The sequence below is a fragment of the Dendrobates tinctorius genome, unplaced genomic scaffold, assembly GCF_039654945.1.
Source record: "Dendrobates tinctorius isolate UK_male_01 unplaced genomic scaffold, ASM3965494v1 ptg000011l, whole genome shotgun sequence".
NCBI lineage: Eukaryota > Metazoa > Chordata > Amphibia > Anura > Dendrobatidae > Dendrobates > Dendrobates tinctorius.
The window spans coordinates 78,597,626-78,610,197 of record NW_027361679.1 but is presented as its reverse complement, the minus strand read 5'-3'; the positions used below and the strand labels follow the sequence as shown (position 1 = coordinate 78,610,197).

At 45.1% G+C, this 12,572-nt stretch overlaps 1 protein-coding gene across 1 annotated transcript in view; it reads right to left on the bottom strand.

Annotated features, from left to right (window-relative positions):
• LOC141048148 (uncharacterized) overlaps positions 1 to 12,572 on the bottom strand; it is a 217,609-nt gene that overhangs the window by 131,023 nt on the left and 74,014 nt on the right. The window contains exon 7 of the mRNA XM_073543592.1: positions 11,911 to 12,128. Coding sequence (XP_073399693.1) covers positions 11,911 to 12,128 — 218 coding nt within the window. The remainder of the gene's footprint in view (positions 1 to 11,910; positions 12,129 to 12,572) is intronic.

Here is a 12,572-nt window from a genome sequence, read left to right as displayed (position 1 = left end):
GGGGGCATCCTCTACGTCTGGAGGAAAGGAGGTTTAAGCATACTCACAGACGCGGATTCTTTACTGTAAGAGCAGTGAGACTATGGAACTCTCTGCCATATGATGTTGTAATGAGTGATTCCCTAATAAAATTTAAGAAGGGACTGGATGCCTTTCTTGAAAAGTAAAATATTACAGGGTATATACACTAGTTTCCTTAATATTGCGTTGATCCAGGGAGATAGTCTGATTGCCGTATGTGGAGTCGGGAAGGAATTTTTTTCCCCAATGTGAAGCTTACTGTTTGCCACATGGGTTTTTTTTGCCTTCCTCTGGATCAACATGTTAGGGCAAGTTAGGATAGGATATGGGTTGAACTAGATGGACTTAAATTCTTCCTTCAACCTTAATAACTATGTTACTATGTTACTATGTATGTTACTATACCTGTGTACTATTGTATATACACATGCACACATACTCACAGATACCCGTCTGCTCTGATATTCCTGCTTGCTCTCAGTTGCCCCTGTCTGTATGCCCTCTGTTGCTCCTGCCTGCTCTCTATTGCTGCTGCCTCCTCTCTCTTGTATCTGCCAGCTCTCTCTTGTCCCTGCCTGCTCTTCGTTGCTTCTGGCTACTCTGCTTCCCCTGATTGCTCTCTGATATGGCTGCTTTCTCTCTGTTGCCCCTTCCTTTTCTCTGTTGCCCCTACCTGCTCTTTGATATGCCTGCCTGCTCTCTGTTGACCCTGCCTTCTCTCTGTTGCCCTTACCTGTTCTTTGTTGCCCCTGCCTGCTCTATTGCCATTGCCTGCTTTCTTGCCCCTGCCTACTGTTTCCCCTGCCTGCTCTCTTACCCCTGCCTGCTCTACGTTGCACCTGTCTGCTCTCTGTTGTTCACATGCGACCTCAAGAAGATGGCCGCCAAGAAACCTGTTATGCACTTGGCTCTGCTCGTCGTGGTCACCAGGCCGCGGCATCACCACATTTTTGCCACCAGCATCCTGAGGAAGGGACCCTGCTCCATGCTCTGCCTCACCGCTGACACCGGACCCACTGCATCGCACCCCGGGACTGCAGAATTGCCCCACTTCTGCCACCGCCACCTTCCTGAGGAAGGGACCATGCCTCCTGTGACCCCGCTCTACCACCGCTGGCCCTCAGGTAAGAAACCTTAAATTCAGACAATAAGACGGACCCCCATCTTATAAAAATCTTTTTTCTGCTATTTTCCACCCCAAGATTTGGGGTGCGTCTTATAGTCCGAAAAATATGTTAGGTGTCAGTGACACACACACATATATATGTATATATATTACATAGATAGATGAAAAGCTGGCAATTCAGCAGCCGCTGCTGTAAAATCATAGCAGGAGCCGACATGATAAGAGATGGATTACATACAGTAAATACAAATAGAATAGGTAGATATACAGATTTCAGTGACATATAATTAGTACAGTGTGTGTGCAGCTTACTGTACATGTATTTAATTATTAAAAGATTATTTTTCTGAAAAAAATGGCATGGGCTCCCGCATAATTTTCTTAACTAGCAGAGGAAAAGCCGACGAGTGGGGAAAGATGTTTCTAGCCTGGGAAGGGGGTAATACCCATGGAGCTTCCAAGGCTAATAACATCAGCTCACAACTGTATACTTAGCCTTTACTGCCTATCAAAATGGGGGATCCGAAAAAAATGACGTAGGGTCTCCCTAAAATTAAAAACTGGCAAAGTTATGCTGACAGCTGCGGGCTGATATTAATAGTCTAGGAAGGGGCCATGGATACTGGCCCCCCAAGCTAAAAACATAAGCTCTCAGCCGCCCCAGAAAAGGCGCATCTCTAAGAAGTGACAAATCTGACACTTAGCCTCGCTCTTCATACTTGCCCTGTAGCAGTGTCAAATGGTGTGATAGTTGAAGGTGGTTGATGTCACATTTGTATTGTCAGGTGACATCAAGCCCTGAGGTTAGTAATGGAGAGGTGTCAATAAGATGCCCCCATTACTAATTCCATAGTCATACCGTATAAAAACACATACACACAGAAAAAGTCCTTTAATTGAAAGAATGACACAGACTCTTTTAACCCCTTCACCCCCAAGGGTGGTTTACACGTTCATGACCGGGCCAATTTTTACAATTCTGACCACTGTCCCTTTATGAGGTCATAACTCTGGAACGCTTCTATGGATCCAGGTGATTCTGACATTGTTTTCTCGTGACATATTGTACTTCATGTTAGTGGTAAAATTTCATTCAAATAACTTGCGTTTATTTGTGAAAAAAACGGAAATTTGGCAAAAATTTTGAAAATTTCGCAATTTTCCAACTTTGAATTTTTATGCCCTTAAATCACAGAGATACGGCACACAAAAAACTTGATAACTAACATTTCCCACATGTTTACTTTACATCAGCACAATTTTGGAACCAAAATTTTTTTTTGTTAGGAAGTTATAAGGGTTAAAAGTTGACCAGTGATTTCTCATTTTTACAACACCATTTTATTTTTAGGACCACATCACATTTGAAGCCACTTTGAGGGGTCTATAGGATAGAAAATACCCAAAAGTGACACCATTCTAAAAACTGCACCCCTTAAGGTGCTCAAAACCACATTCAAGAAGTTTATTAACCCTTTAGGTGCGTCACAGGAATTTTTTTGAATATTTAAAAAAAAATGAACATCTAACTTTTTTTCACAAAAAAAATACTTCAGGTTCAATGTTTTTTATTTTACCAAGGGTAACAGGAGAAATCGGACTGCAAAAGTTATTGTGCAATTTGTCCTGAGTACGCTGATACCTGATTTGTGGGGGGAACGACTGTTTCGGCGCATGGCAGAGCTCAGAATGGAAGGAGCGCCGTTTGACTTTTTCAATGCAAAATTGGCTGGAATTCAGATCGGACGCCATGTCACGTTTGGAGAGTCCCTGATGTACCTAAACAGTGGAAACCCCCCACAAATGACACCATTTTGGAAACTAGACCCCCTAAGGAACTTATCTAGATGTGTGGTGAGAACTTTGAACCCCCAAGGGCTTCACAGAAGTTTATAACATAAAGCCGTACAATTAAAAAAATCATATTTTTTCCACAAAAATGATCTTTTCACCCTCAATTCTTATTTTTCCAAGGGTAACAGCACCCTAAAAGTTATTGTGCAATTTGTCCTGAGTATGCTGATACCCCACATGTGGGGTAAACCACTATTTGGGCGCATGGCAGAGCTCGGAAGGGAAGCAGCGCCATTTGACGTTTTAGGCTGGAATTGAGATCGGAGACCATGTTGCGATTGGAAAACCCCTGATGTACCTAAACAGTGGAAACCCCCCACAAATGACACCATTTTGGAAACTAGACCCCCTAAGGAACTTATCTAGATGTGTGGTGAGAACTTTGAACCCCCAAGGGCTTCACAGAAGTTTATAACATAAAGCCGTACAATTAAAAAATCATATTTTTTCCACAAAAATGATCTTTTCACCCTCAATTCTTATTTTTCCAAGGGTAACAGCACCCTAAAAGTTATTGTGCAATTTGTCCTGAGTATGCTGATACCCCACATGTGGGGGTAAACCACTATTTGGGCGCATGGCAGAGCTCGGAAGGGAAGCAGCGCCATTTGAAGTTTTTGGCTGGAATTGAGATCGGAGACCATGTTGCGATTGGAAAACCCCTGATGTACCTAAACAGTGGAAACCCCCCACAAATGACACCATTTTGGAAACTAGACCCACTAAGGAACTTATCTAGATGTGAGGTGAGCACTTTGAACCCCCAAGGGCTTCACAGAAGTTTATAATGCCAGGGCATGAAAATAAAAAAATCGTATTTTTTCCACAAACATGATCAATTATTCCCCAATTTTTTTATTTTCCCAAGGGTAACAGGAGAAATTGAACCCCAAAAGTTGTTGTCCAATTTGTCCTAAGTAAGCTGACACCCCATATGTGGGAGAAAACTACTGTATGGACACACGTCAGGGCTCGGAAGGGAAGTAGTGACGTTTTGGAATGCAGACTTTGATGGAATGGTCTGCGGGTGTCATGTTGCCTTTGGAGAGCCCCTAATGTACCTAAACAGTGGAAACACCCACAAATGACCCCATTTTGGAAACGAGAACACCTAAGGAACTTATCTAGATGTGTGGTGAGCACTTTGAACCCCCAAGGGCTTCACAGAAGTTTATAATGCCCGGGCATGAAAATAAAAAAATCGTATTTTTTCCACAAACATGATCAATTAGTCCCCAATTTTTTCATTTTCCCAAGGGTAACAGGAGAAATTGGACCGCAAAAGTTGTTGTCCAATTTGTCCTGAGTACGCTGACACCCCATATGTGGGAGAAAACTACTGTATGGACACACGTCGGGGCTCGGAAGGGAAGCAGTGCCATTTTGGAATGCAGACTTTGATGGAATGGTCTGCGGGTGTCATGTGCGTTTGGAGAGCCCCTGATGTACCTAAACTATTGAAACTCCCAACAGGTGACCCCATTTTGGACACTAGACCCCCCCACGGAACTTATCTAGATGAGTGGTGAGCACTTTGAACCCCCAAGTGCTTCACAGAAGTTTATAACGCTCGGACGTGAAAGTAAAAAAAATCATTTTTTTCCACAAAAATGATATTTTTGCCCCCAATTTTTTATTTTCCTAAGGGTAACAGGAGAAATTGGACCCCAAAAATTGTTTTGCAATTTGTCCTGAGTAGGCCGATACCCTACATGTGGGGGTAAAACACTGCTTGGGCGCATGGCAGAGCTTGGAAGGGAAGGAGCACCATATGACTTTTTCAACTCAGAATTGGCTGGAATTGAGATTAGACGCAATGTTGCATTTGGAGAGCCCCTGATGTGCCCAAACAGTGGAAACCCCCAATTCTAACTCCAACCCGAACCCCAACACACCCCTAACCCTAATCTCAACCCTAACCCAAGCCCTAACCCTAGCCCTAACCCTAGCCCTAACCGTAGCCCTAACCCTAACCCTAACCCTAACCCTAGCCCTAACCCTAGCCCTAATGGAAAAATGGAAATAAATACATTTTTTAAATTTTATTATTTTTCCCTAACTAAGGGGGTGATAACGGGGGGTTTGATTTACTATTTATGGCAGTTTTTATTTTTGGCAGCTGTCGCACGCTAAAAGACGCTTTTTATTGTAAAAATAGTTTTTGCATCACCACATATTGAGAGCTATAATTTTTCCGTATTTTGACACACCGAGTCATGTGAGATCTTATTTTTTGCGGGACGAGTTGACGTTTTTATTGGTACCATTTTCGGGCTCGTGACATTTTTTGATCGCTTTTTATTCCGATTTTTGGGACGCAGAATGAACAAAAACCAGCGTTTCATGAATTTCTTTTGGGGGAGTGCGTTTACACCGTTCCGCGTGCGGTAAAATTGATAAAGCGGTTTTATTCTTCGGGTAAGTACGGTTACAGCGATACCTCATTTAGGTCATTTTTTTATGTTTTGTCGGTTTTATGCAATGAAAACTATTTTATATAAAAAATAATTATTTTTGCATCGCTTTATTCTGCAAGCTATAACTTTTTTATTTTTTTGCTGATGATGCTGTGTGGTGGCTCGTTTTTTGGGGGACAAGATGACGTTTTCAGTGGTACCATGGATGTTTATATGCGTCTTTTTGATCGCGCGTTATTGCATTTTTTGTTTGGCGGTATGATAATAAATCATTATTTTTTGCTTCGTTTTTTATTTTTATTTTTTAAGGGGTTCGCTAAAGGGGTTAACTAATGGGACAGTTTTATAGGGTGGGTCGTTATGGACGTGGCGATACCTAATATGTGTACTTTTATTGTTTTGGGTTTTTTTTATTTTCAAAAAATGAATTTATTGGGGAATATTTTTATTTTTTTTTTACTAATTTATTTGGCGATTTTTTTAAAATTATTTTTACACTTTTTTTTCATTTTTTTTTACTTTATTACATAGTCCCAGGTGGGACATCACTGTCCTGTGACAGATCGCTGATCTGTCACATCACAGATCACTGTGACAGATCAGCAATCTGTCACAGGCAGTGCACAAGGCATCCTCATGCCTGCGCTTTGCAGGCACTAAGGAAGCCAGCTTCCTCCAGGCCCCCAAAGGCCCCCGTCGCCATCTTGGATCCGGGGGCCTGGAGGAAAGGAGTCCCCCGCAGCAGCGCTGCACATTGCGCTGCCGTGGGGGGCTCAGGGAAGCACGGAGGGAGCCCCCTCCCTGCCAATGCTTCCCTTTAACTCCCGGTACACCGCGATCATGTTTGATCGCGGTGTGCAAGGGGTTAACGTGTCGGGGGCGGTCCGTGACCGCCCCTGACACATAGTGCCGGGTGTCAGCTGTGATAATCAGCTGACACCCGGCCGCGATCAGCGGCGCTCACCACGTGGGCGCCGCTGATCGCGCTAGACGTACTATCCCGTCCATGGGCATGGGGGCCCGGGTCCCATGGACGGGATAGTACATCTGATGTCAGGAAGGGGTTAATAAGGAAATGCACATGAGAAAAAAGATATAGCCATTAGTCTCCTCTGTGGCCTACCTTCTAACACTCTTGCACCCCTCCAGTCTGTCCCTAACTCTGCTGCCTGACTAATTAATCTCTCCCCTCGCTACATTCCTGCTTCCCCTCTTTGCAAATCTCTTCACTGGCTCCCAATTTCCCAGCGTATCCAGTTTAAACTACTAACACTGACCTACAAAGCCATCCATAACCTTTCTCCTCCGTATATTTCTGAACTAATCTATCAATATCTTCCCTCACATAATCTCCGGTCCTCCCAAGACCTCCTTCTCTCCTCCATGCTTATTCGCTCCTCACCCAATGGCCTCCAAGATTTCTCCTGATTATCCCCCATCCTCTGGAATTCTGTGCCCCAACATGCCCAGTTATCCACCACATTTGGATCCTTCAAATGGAACCTGAAAACCCATCTCTTCATAAAAAGCTTACAACCTGTAATGACCATGCGGCCAACTCAACACCATCGGAGCTACTGCAACCCCCGACCTACTGTATCCTTCCCCATAATCCTGTAGAATGTAAGCCTTCAAGGGCAGGGTCCTCTTCCCTCCGCACTACTCTGTCATTGTTAGTTTGTTTAAGTAATATCTGTATTTTGATGTAACCCGGTCTCATGTACAGCACCTTGGAATTAATGGTGCTATACAAATAAAAAGTAATAATAATAAATAAACCATTGTCACAAAAGTGACTGACCTGGTATGAAACGGCCCAACAGTAGGTCGGTCACCAACAGCACAACAAACAAGGGAACACCGGGGACACAATTACAATGGTGGGCCCTGTGATAGGGAACGGGAAATGGACACTTCCTGCACTCTCCTAAGGATGTGCCCTGATCTCCCTGACGTCCCTATACAGGTTTTTTCAACCTGTCGCTGAGCAGGATACCTAAGACCTCGCTTGCCCTGTACCTATCCCTAAGTAGAGAATTAGCAAGTGAGGGCACTGGTTCCACCGCTCCACTAATACAACACAAAGGAAAAGTATGACAGATTAAGGTAAAGGAAAACAACACTTAGCTCTCTGCTGCAAAGCACAGCAGGAATGAAACACCAAAAACACTGGACTCAGCTGATGAACAACTGCTCCCAGCAAGCTCCTTCTCCCAGCATGGTCACTGCAGAATGAACTCTAACACCGACGGTCAGCTGATGCATCAGGTGACCTTTTGAAGGAAGGTGGGAGTGGTCACCACCTGCATCAGAAAACTGAGCAGCAATGTAATTACACCAGCGACCACCAGGGGATAAAAAACTGACATTAACCCCAGATGACCTGAAAGGAAAAAAGTTTTAATGTGAGAATCCAGATCTGCCACTGATTAAAAAATGGATCGTGACAGTACCTCCCCTTCATTGAGGGGCCTCTGGCCCCTCAAGACCGGACCTCACCAGAAAACAATCTATTATGAGGACGCCTCAGTCCATCAGAGTTCACCTTGGCAGTACCCTGACCCTCAGGTATATGGCAAACGCAGACTGATGGAAGTGACAATAACGTATGCTCCGGAGGCGCCACAAATCTCCAGAGCGCCGACCTGGGGAATTAGTTGTTTACGGGCAAAACTGGAGGTAACTCCATATGGTAAGTCCCTGGGCCAAGAATGTCCGACACCCGATACGGCCCGATCACCCGAGAACTCCAGACCCCAGCAGCACACTTCCACGGGATATTTTTGGTGGACACCCATACGTACTCATTCACACACAGGTCCGGACCTGGACATTTATTGCCACGCACACGTTTACCACAAGATGGTGAACTCTTTACCGAACAGACAACAGAGGCGTCCCCACCACACTCATACCCCCACTATGCTTAGAAGGGACCACCACCCTCCCCTGACCCCTCCTCCTACGAGGACTCCGACACACAGGGTTAGTTTGTGGTGAGGGTTAAGACTTGCCCCTACTCCCTGGCAGCACCTCTGCTGCCCCCACTGGAGAAAAAGGGGTAGGTTGTAGAAGGACGGCAGAGATTGTAGCTCCCAGGCAGCAGTTATTACACGATTGACCCCAGCTGACTACTTCCCTGGACTGCCAATCTATGACCGGGTTGTGTTTTTTCAACCAAGGGAGTCCTAAGAGTATGGGAGTTGACATACCCTCCAAGACGTAGCACGACAGGGACTCCTCATGACAAGTCTCTATACGCAGATGTATATTGTCTACAACTTGGGTAACCCTCCCCTGGCTGAGTGGGACAGAGTTAATGGCCTGGACGCTTAGGGGTCTCGCTAGCATCCTACACCTCAGGCCATAGGTCTGGAAATAGTGAGCATCCACCAAATTGACTCCTGCTCCACTGTTCACAAGCACCGATATATTCTCAGTTACCCCACCAACAACCACCTCAGCAGGTAAGGTACACTGAGATGAGGAAACGTACGAAATATACACACCCTGGTCGCCTCCCTCCACACGACCAGGGGGATGCGGCTTTTTAGATGGTGCAGATAGTTTGGCGCACGCTGGGCAGACATTGATAAAATGACCGGTTTGCCCACAGTAAAAACATGCCCTCACTCCACGGGGAACCGCAGGCAACCCCATTTGGGAAGCGACTCCTCCCACCTGCATGGGTTCGTCCTCCTGCTTAGGAATGTCCTGATCCCTAGCAAGGAATACAGGGGCATATTTGGTGTATGCCTCTCCCTCAAGCGTCTCTCCACCCGGATGGCAAGGGACATGGCGGCCTCCATCAACCTGGGGGCGGCATACTGTACAAAAGTATCCTGCAACTTTGGGGACAGACCCTGCACGAAATTGCTCCTAAGGGCAGGGTCATTTCACTGAGTGTCAGTGGCCCACCTCCTGAACTCCGAGCAGTACTGCTCAGCCGGCTGGCCCCCCTGCTTGATTTTATGAAGTCAGGATTCCGCCAGGGTGACACCATCAGGATCTCCATACACCAGTGCCAGAGCCTCAAAAAACCTGCCCACTGACCTTAGAGAACTGTCGGCAGGGAGAAGGCCTAGGATTGGGGATCTGTTGTGAGTTCATTTTCTGGTCTACCAGTTGTGAGTTCTCCTTCCAGGCTCCCTCTGGTGGTAACAGGAGGTAGTGAGGCTGATTTAATCAGTAGAGATCTGCCACCTGATAATGAGGATGACGATTGGACCTCAGGAATCTCAGATTGGTTTTAAGACAGCTGATGCCCTACTCTGGTACTGGTGATTCCTTCTGCTTGTCAGGTCTTGGTTCTCAGCTCTGTTCCAGTCAGCTCAAGCTAAGTTTTTCTGCTAATGTTCACACTTGATTTTGTTGTTCTATTCAGTTTTTTGTGTGGTCAGCCAGCCCCGGCTGGGGCTGTGCTGAATTTCCACTCTTGTTTATCTGTATTTGCCAATTTGCTTTTTGTCTCTTATTAGATTGGCCTCTTTTTGCTCTGTCTCAGAATATTTCAGAGTGCTGATATAGTGGGAGAAGTCTAGTGACTTCAGGGTTAATTTTGTTATCAGAAGTGTTGGACATTATTTTGTAGGGTTTTGGGCAGATTGCAGTCAGTGTCTTTCCTTTCCTTTCCTTTCTAGTTAGTTTGGGCCCCATCGCTTCCTCAGCCTATTTTCCTGCCTGTGTTTGTGTTTTCATCTTGTTTCACCATCAATACATGTGTGGGGGCTGTCTATTCCATTGGGGTCTGCCCTGGGGAAGTTAGTTTTCCCCTTTTCTTGCTTTAGACTTATTTAGTCCTCTGGCCGTGACGAGGCATCTAGGTTCATCGTAGGTACGCTCCACGGCTGCTGCTAGTTGTGTGGTTAGGATCAGGGATCTGCAATCTGCATAGTTACCAACCTCTCTGGTTTTTCTGGGGCTTAGCTTGTTTAGGGTTTTTCCTCCTCGGTGACCCATTCATAACAGGGATCACCCTTAAGAAGGGAAACAATGATTCCCACCCGCTGTTCCTCACTCCCTGATGAACGAGGGCAGAGCCTGAAGTATAGCTTGCAGGCCTCCTTAAAACCAAAAATGTATCTCTCCCACCAGAGAACCTGTCAGGTTGAGCCTGTACCTGAGCCGAGGCCCAGAACCCCAACAACTGCTACAGCTGCTGCACCACCTCACCACGCAGCTCCTTAAACTCAGTGGTGAGAGTCTGAAGAAGTTGGGCAAAAGCCTGCATTTGGGCCATGGCTCACCAGAAAAAATGGGAAGGTCGATGTTAATGTCATGAAAGTGACTGACCAGGTATGAAATGACCCAACAGTAGGTCGGTCACCAACAGCACAACAAACAAGGGAACACCGGGGACACAATTACAACGGTGGGACCTGCGATAGGGAACGGGGAAATGGACACCTCCTGCATTCTCCTAAGGATGTGCCCTGATCTCCCTGATGTCCCTATACAGGTTTTTTCAAACTGTCGCCGAGCAGGATACCTAAGCCCTTGCTTGCCCTGCACCTATCCCTAAGCAGAGAATTGGCAAGTGAGGACACTGGTCCCACCGCTGTACTAATACAACACAAAGGGAAAGTATGACAGACTATGTAAAAGGAAAACAACACTATTAACCCCCGTTGACCTGAAAAGAAAAAGTTTTAATGTGAGAATCCAGGCTTGCCACGGATCCTCGCCCATTCCACGTACGCCATTGTCTTCTGCAAAAGAGTTAAAAAAACAGACAACAATATTCCTCACCTTTCCACAGAGATGATTTGTCCCATGACGGGTCTAGCTCTGCTACATCTAGATGGCAGGCTGCATGATTGCATGATGGGACCATACAGCCTGTTATCCAGCAGAGACACTGAGTAGCGTGTGCTCAGTGTCTGCCTGTGAAGTCCTATTCCCTGTCTGACGGCCCTGCAAGCGTGAGAAAGCTCTCCTGCTCTCGGTGCCATCAGGCAGGTCCTGGGAATTCACAGCCAATGATCTCACTTCACCTAACTGACGTCAATGATACTGTAGTGTGAAAATTTCCCACGGTGCAGATTGTACTTGCATGCCACTTGCATTACACTCATGCGACTCTCGGCAGGGAGACTCGGACCAATTTTTCACACATTTAGAGTGACTCTGGCCTTACAGGAATACTCTCAGTTAGGCCACATGCACACATCCAGTATTTGGTGAGTTTTTTACCCCAGTATTTGTAAGCCAAAACCAGGAGTGGGTGAAAAATGCAGAAATGGTGCAAATGTTTCAATTATGCTTTTCCTCTGATTCTGCAACTCCTGGTTTTGGTTTACAAATACTGGGGTAAAAAAACTCACCAAATACTCAATGTGTGCACATGGCCTTTACACCAAACCACTATGCAAGAAATTTCATAAACTTTGATTTTGATGTATTTTTTTTTTTAAATAGCAAGCTTTGATAATCTGCTTGAAAAACTCTTGTGTGCTAATTATCTCACTTAACAGGCTAGAAAATATAAGGTACCTTCTATTTAGCTTATCAGAACTTCTCCATTTTCCTTTTCTCTTCATCATTTCAGACAGCAGCTCCTTTTGAGATGCTAAAATCTGTTTTTCTTTTTGCAGGCTTTCAACTTGAACATGAAGAGATTTGTTTTCACTCTCTGATCCTTTGACAAAGTTTGCTAGGTTGTGATTGTGCTGCTTCAATGCTGACACCTCAAGATGCAGACTCTCATTGATCTGTTTTTACAATGAAAATACAGATATTTGATTTATATTTAATTATATTCAAGATCATATAAAATATACAGGAATAGACCTTTAAACAGAAATGTGTGAATATCATATTACAGAATTCCTATTATTATAGGAAGGGTCAATATGTCAAAGGATTTATTTCTGAACTTGTACTATGGCATAAAACAGTAAAGTTCAGTTCTATGACTGCATCAAAAGATTGAGAGCTGGACTGAACTTGGCCCTCACCTCTGGACACAGGTACTGTTAATAACTGTGGAGGAGAAGAAAGCCATCGGTTCCCTGATCCACCACTCACTCAAGTGCAGCACAGGGAATGTCAGGCAGTGCAATGACATCACTTAATTGCATTCTGCCTGCATCTGGTAGGAGATAGACCCTTTCACATATCAGTTTTTTGCCGTCAGTCACAATCCATCATTTTTT